Source organism: Engraulis encrasicolus, chromosome 20, assembly GCF_034702125.1.
Source record: "Engraulis encrasicolus isolate BLACKSEA-1 chromosome 20, IST_EnEncr_1.0, whole genome shotgun sequence".
Lineage (NCBI taxonomy): Eukaryota > Metazoa > Chordata > Actinopteri > Clupeiformes > Engraulidae > Engraulis > Engraulis encrasicolus.
Genome location: NC_085876.1, coordinates 17,061,514 through 17,068,278, shown reverse-complemented (window position 1 = coordinate 17,068,278; position 6,765 = coordinate 17,061,514). Strand labels below are relative to the sequence as shown.

Below are 6,765 nucleotides of genomic sequence, written 5' to 3'. Positions count from 1 at the left end.
GAATATCCAATCCGTTGATTTGTTTCCAATGACCCAAACGGCTCCTTGAATACAGTAGAGTATCAGTTCAGAACTGCCTATACGGGGAAAAAAACACCCAGTGTATGATGAGCAGTCCACATCTTGTTTTCTGTGTTCACTGAGTGGCCTTCAGGTTGGCTGAATACTGTACATTAGGGGTGTAACGGTATACAAAAATCACGATTCTGTACGTACAGTACCTTGGTTTTTGGGGTCACAGTTAGGTACATTTTCGATACAGTATATAAAAGGAAAATACATTCAAACTGCTATTTTGAGTCGTAGATTTCATCAGTGTAAGAAATAGTACTTTTCTCAAAGTTTCACAAAGAACAAGCCTCTACACCTGTTTTTTTTCTTACATTCTCTCTCAGTGTTCTGCATGAGCCACTGCATGTAGTGGCAGCATAATGTAAAAAGATGAACAAAGCTGCCTGTCAATCTACCTTCGGTAGCACTGTTCGGTTCGGTACAGGTCTGCTCGTTTCGGTACAAATACAATATACCAGGGGTACTCAATTAAAAGTCCCCGAGGGCCAGTTTTTCAAAGTTCCTCCCAATAAAGGGCCGGGCCGGGCTGACACGACACGACCCCCACCAAAAAAAAATAAAAAAATAGGCCTTTGTAATTACAAAACACACGCACTCACACCCACAGCAGATATTTAGTTTCCAGTGACAGGATGGGAGAACATTTCTCTCATAAAGGGCCTGCATTTTTCTGGAGCACTGTGGGGTGAGGTGCCTGCCTTGCTGTCATTGCCACCCACCCTTCAGTATTTTTTTTAAATGACATAAGATTATCTTTTTTAAATGACATTAGATTTATTACATGCTCTCTCTCTCTCTCTCTCTCTCTCTCTCACACACACAGACACACAGACTCAGACTCAGACTCAGACTCAGACACACACACACACACACACACACACACACACACACACACACACACACACACACACACACACACACACACACACACACACACACACACACACACACACACGCCCCTCTCTCTCTCTCTCTCTCTCTCTCTCTCTCTCTCACACATACACACAAACACACACAGACACGCACACACCTCCCTCCCTCCCTCTCTTCTCATCTCTCTTCAGAAGATGCTTTTCTCTGGGGGCTGGAGTGGGAAGTCGGTAGGAAGGCGGTCTACGCGCTCCAGGGCGATGCTCTCGAAGGCGCGGCGTATCATGGGGTGCTCCTCCAGCACCTCGTTGAAGCTGTCCACGCTCAGGGAGTACAGGCGGCAGTAGGTCTCCGCCCGCACGCTCGCCGTGCGCCGCCCGCGGGTCAACAGACAGATCTCTGAGGAGAGAGAGAGAGAGAGAGAGAGAGAGAGAGAGAGAGAGAGAGAGACACAGAGATAAAAGGAGAGAGAGAGAGAGAGAGAGAGAGAGAGAGAGAGGGAGGGAGAGAGGGAGAGAGGGAGGGAGAGAGACAGAGACAGAGACAGAGACAGAGAAAGAGAGATCATTCTAAGACTTACAGTATATAATTGAAATTACACCAGCCACCTGCAGAACTTTGTCAGAAAAGTGTTTCCCCTATCACGTGCAAGGATTGTTTTTATAAAACCACGCATATGGATCTCTGAAGAGAGAGAGAGAGAGAGAGAGCGAGAGAGAGAGAGAGAGAGAGAGAGAGAGAGACAGAGAAAGAGAGATCATGCTACGAGTTAAATAATTGAAATTACACCGGCCACCTGCAGAATTTTACACTGCCTTTTGACTCCACTGTCAGAGTAATTTGACCCTCCACAGTGTTGTAAATTGGATTTACGTATATCAATATACTTTGGAATATTGACACCCCAATTTTTTTTTTACTGTGTACAGTTATCACACTCGCCGAACGCGCCAAGGCAATAGCCCGATTCGCGCCAGACCATCATGTACTGTATTTTCGCTCAGTTTTGTGAGCTCACTAAAGGGTCTGAAGGACCATGTCCTTGTTCGCATAGCTCCCAAACCAAAATGCAGTAGAACCAATCAGGATTGCAGGATTTTCAGACATGTGACATAATCAAAATCTATGTAAACATAGTGGAGAAGGGAAAAATAAGTGAAGTAACAATGGCTGCTCACATGGACTCGCTCATCGACGTTGATCCTGTAATTTGAATCTGTGAGTAGTTAAAGTATCAGTTCATTTAAAATGTCATAAAAGTGTTTCATCTATTGCGTGCAAGGATTGTTTAATAAAACAACGCTTTTGGCATAGCTCCAGATGGATGTTGTGGAGTAAGGTGGAACCCATTCATCTGGTGAGAGCCCGGTTACCAAGGCAATAGTGGGCCGTCATGGATAAGCATGTAAGACTTGTAGTCCAAAGGTTGCCGGTCCGACTCCCGACCCACCAGGTTGGTGGGGGGAGTAATCAACCAGTGCTCTCCCCCATCCTTCTCCATGACTGATGTACCCTGAGCATGGTACCGTCCCGCCGCACTGCTCCCATAGGGTGCCATTGGGGGCTGCCCCCTTGCACAGGTGAGGCATAAATGCAATGTCGTTGTGTGCAGTGTGTGCAGTGAACACTTGTGTGCTGTGGAGTGCTGTGTCACAATGACAATGGGAGTTGGAGTTTCCCAGGTGGAGTTTCCCAGGTGGGCTTTCACTAGCTCCAGATGAATGTTGTGGAGCAAAGTGGAACCCATTCATCCGGCGAGAGCCAGGTTACCATGGCAATAGGCAAACTAGAAAAGCCACATACCCCCAAAGTAGGAGCCGTCACTCAGTTGCTTCTCCCTGTTGTCACTGGTGATGACGGTGACACAGCCGTGTTGTATGAAGTACATCTTGCGGCCGAGCGTCCCCTCCCGGATAATGAGGTCACTGGGGAGAAAGACCTCGAAGCGCAGCTTGGTCAGCACCACCGTCACAAAATGCTGATCGATGTTGGCAAAGAATGGCATGTTCGCCACCAGATCACGGCAGTTGTAGCCTTTTATTTCCTGTGTGAAAAGAAACACAGACATAGTAAAATTATCTTATGTCAAAACAAGATCTAGAAAAATTAGTACATGCATTAATTTCAAGTAAAATTGACTATTGCAACAGCCTTTTCACAGGCCTTCCCAAGAAGAGTAACAAACAGCTTCAACGTACTGTATCCAAAATGCAGCTGCAAGGGTTCTTACAAGAACAAGAAGATTTGATCACATTACACCGATTTTAAGGTCCCTGCATTGGCTCCCAGTAAGCTATAGAATCGACTTTAAGGCATTACTACTTGTGTTCAAATCATTAAATGAGTTGGGGCCCAGCTATATAGTGGATATGTTTCAGCTGTACACACCAACTAGTTATCTAAGGTCTATGAAAAAAAGAGGAATTAGACACAATTTCATGTCTGCAACCATTATTCCCCACTATACTGAAGGTGCATTATCTCTACAGCAAAGGTGTTCTACTATAGGTTGCTCTTCTTGGAATGAAAGCATCATTCTAGAAGAGATGCCAGGTTAGGCCAAGCCCCCTGTAGGATTGCTTTTGTGCTAAACAGTCAATGGTTTAAATTTTAAATTAATTGTATACAAAGATCTAAATATAAAAGAATGTTTTGCCATTAAAAGTGCTCCCTTTAAGACACATTGGCCCCACCTCTGCCCCCCTGCCAATGTTGGTCTAGACAGCCGTTAGTTACTGGAAAGCATATGCTGTATATGGAGTATGAAATGCAGGTGAGAGACCTCTTTGAGTGGATCACTGAGCTCTCCCAAGATGTTGTCCTCATCGAACATCTTGCCCTGGAAGCGATGCTCGTAGTACTCATGGATCTTCTGCCGCATGTCAGCGGGGAGCTTATGGAAGGACATGTACTGCTCCACTTGCTTATACTGGGGAGAAATCCAACATATTACATTACATTATATTATATTACACTTGCTGATACGAGGAAAAACACACAAAAAATTACATGATTACATTACAATACATTTCTTGTAGGTTAGCCGCACTCTCAACTTTTTTTTTACATTTTTATTATTGAGTGGTTCAGTATGAAGCAAGCTCGCACCCGAAGACCTTAAGTTTAATTAAAAAAAAAACTCTTTTCAGTTGAGCACACCTTCTAAAAAAAAAACCTATATTACAATACATTTCATTACACTTAACTGCTTATACTGTGAACAAGCAAAATTTTACATTGAATTACATTACAGTAACTTAAGTTAACACTTTTATCCAAAGAAACCTACAGTTATTTACAGTCATAGGAAAAAGTTTGTACACCCTTTGAAACATTTCAATTAATTCCACCCAAACATTTACATGTTATCATAGGCCTATTTTTTTTAGTGTCCATAAGATGTGTAAACATTCACAGGACAGCAAGGCATGAGTAAGTGTACACCCTTGAATTCAATAGATTTTAACCCTCAGTTAGTTGCAATAACCTTAACCAGATGTGTCCTAGTTGATCACAATAACAAAACAATCTGGGCAGCGCGCTGGGTCCCCCACTTGGGCTTGCATGCCCATGGGGACCCGGGTTTGAGTCCGGCCTGGGTCATGTCCCGGCCCTGCCACCTTCTCTCTGTCCCATTGATTTCCTGTCAATCTCTACTGTCCTATCACCAATAAAGGCTCAAAAAGGCCATACAAATATCATATAAATGTCTTGCCTCCCTTTTCATTATAAAACTGCCCCTCTTCAGCAAGGTGTTTGAGATGTCCGAAGTGTATAGCTTTCTTGAGTTCATGCCATTTCATCTCAATTGTTGTTGCTGCTATGACTAGTGGAACAATGAACTCAGAAGTTTATTGAGATATTTTACAAAAAAATGTGAGGTAGTCTGTCACACAGTTGAGTCAGACATCCTAGAAACCTTGCTGAAGAGGGGAAGTTTTGTAAAGATGACGGGCCAAATGTTTGCCATGCCTGGGCCGGATTTGGCCCGCGGGCCTTTGTTTGGAGACCATGGGGATAGACTGATGGAGGATAAAGGGTGCCATGACTTACTGTTGGTACAACCTAGGGGTGAGCAATATGGCAAAAATGTCAAATAACTATTTTTTAACATAAAACCTTGGGGGGTTGCTGTGGCGCAGCACGTTAACACACTGTACCATATGCAGGCGACCCGGGTTCGAGTCCGGCCTGGGTCATTTCCCAGCCATACCCAGTCTCTCTCTCCCACTTACTTCCTGTCATCTCTTCAGCTGTCCTGTCTAAATAAAGGCTAAAAAGCCACAAAATATATAAAAACGTAAAACCTTGATTCTGTTTTTTTTAATCACGCTCTTCCATTGAAAAAATGAAAGTAAAAAACAAAAAAACAAAACCAAAAATGGGCATTTCATGTACTTATATAATTTGTAATGACCAGTAAATGAAAAGTAAACACATTGATGACACCCTCATAAAGAACACAATTGAAAAACAGTAATGTAAAGAATAAAACTGAAGACAACAACTCTAAGTAAGTAGCAATCGCTCTGATACTGATAGTGAACATCCTCACGCCAAAGACAATCTACACGATTTCTCCACTTTGGCAGATTCGAGACGATCTTGTACTCAATTTCGCTATTCACAATTTAATATCGTCATATTGCCCACCTCTAGTAGGACACTGCTGTACTGGATCCACTTTCGGTCGGATCACTGTTGTACTGGGTCTTAGAGGTGGGCGATATGGCAAAAAAAAAAATCATATCACGGTTTCAATTTTTTATCACGATTTTACATTAGGAAAAAAAAGGCAATCTTGGGCTACAACCCTTTCTGGAGAGATTTTAATAAATATTTGCAATTTTTAATGCAAGCTTTAAACAAACTAAAATGTGAAGGTTTTCTGTAATCCCCTTTTCACATGATTTTTATATGAGTGCAAGGCGTTTTTTTCCCCTCGCTGAAGTGAACATGCTTGCTGTCGCCTATTTGAAGTGACGTTGTTTTGGGATTTCATGGAGGACTTTTAACGCTCTGGAGTCTAAGCTCCTGCCGGCGGGATTTTTGACACTTCTCCAAAAACACATCTGTAACTCTGAGTTTTTGTTATTAAAACATATAAGTGACACAATTAAAAAGTAGGACCACTGTTGTACTGGATCCACTTTCAGTAGGACCACTGTTGTACTGGATCCACTTTCGGAAGGACCACTGTTGTACTGGATCCACTTTCGGAAGGACCACTGTTGTACTGGATCCACGTTCAGTAGGACCACTGCTGTGCTGGATCAACAATGATCCTTAACTAAGATCAGTCAATAAATGAAAAAGGGAGAAACGTGTATTGTATTATATCATGTGTGTAGCCTATATGTGTCTCATTATATTATTATGCCTTATGGTGTCACCATACTGAGTTGCTATTGGCCAGAAATAATCCCTATGCACGTGCATGCCTTCAAGCAAGCGGATTAATCCTTTCCATAACACAGTAAGGAGATTAATTATCATGTCTCAAGAAGCTGTGGCTCACGAATGCTGAGTCATATTTTTGGATAGCTTCTTAGTTGCATGGTTGCCATGTGCACAAAAAATAATCACACAAGCAAAATAGTCACACTTGCCTCCTGACTGTTTTAACAGGAAAATAATTTAGATGTTTTCATCTGGCGATGTTGGTCAAAATTGTTCTTCACAGTCTTACTGTACAGTAAATTATACATTGTACTGTATGTTGTTGAACAGGGGAAGCTAATAATGTCCTGAAGGAATGGAACTACTGTACACTAGTGCAGTGACTATTTTGTCAAATCAAATTTAAACTGAAAATGGACTTCA

The 6,765-nt window shown here is 42.5% G+C and overlaps 1 protein-coding gene across 1 annotated transcript in view; it reads right to left on the bottom strand.

Moving 5' to 3' along the window:
* Nucleotides 1-1,095: 1,095 nt before the first annotated feature.
* Nucleotides 1,096-6,765, bottom strand: part of hcn3 (hyperpolarization activated cyclic nucleotide-gated potassium channel 3) — a 23,393-nt gene continuing 17,723 nt past the window's right edge. Inside the window, exons 7-9 of the mRNA XM_063185507.1 lie at nt 3,725-3,871; nt 2,746-2,986; nt 1,096-1,341 (exon numbers count right to left, since the gene is read on the bottom strand). Of these exons, the coding sequence (XP_063041577.1) occupies nt 1,133-1,341; nt 2,746-2,986; nt 3,725-3,871 (597 nt within the window). The 3' untranslated portion in view covers nt 1,096-1,132. The remainder of the gene's footprint in view (nt 1,342-2,745; nt 2,987-3,724; nt 3,872-6,765) is intronic.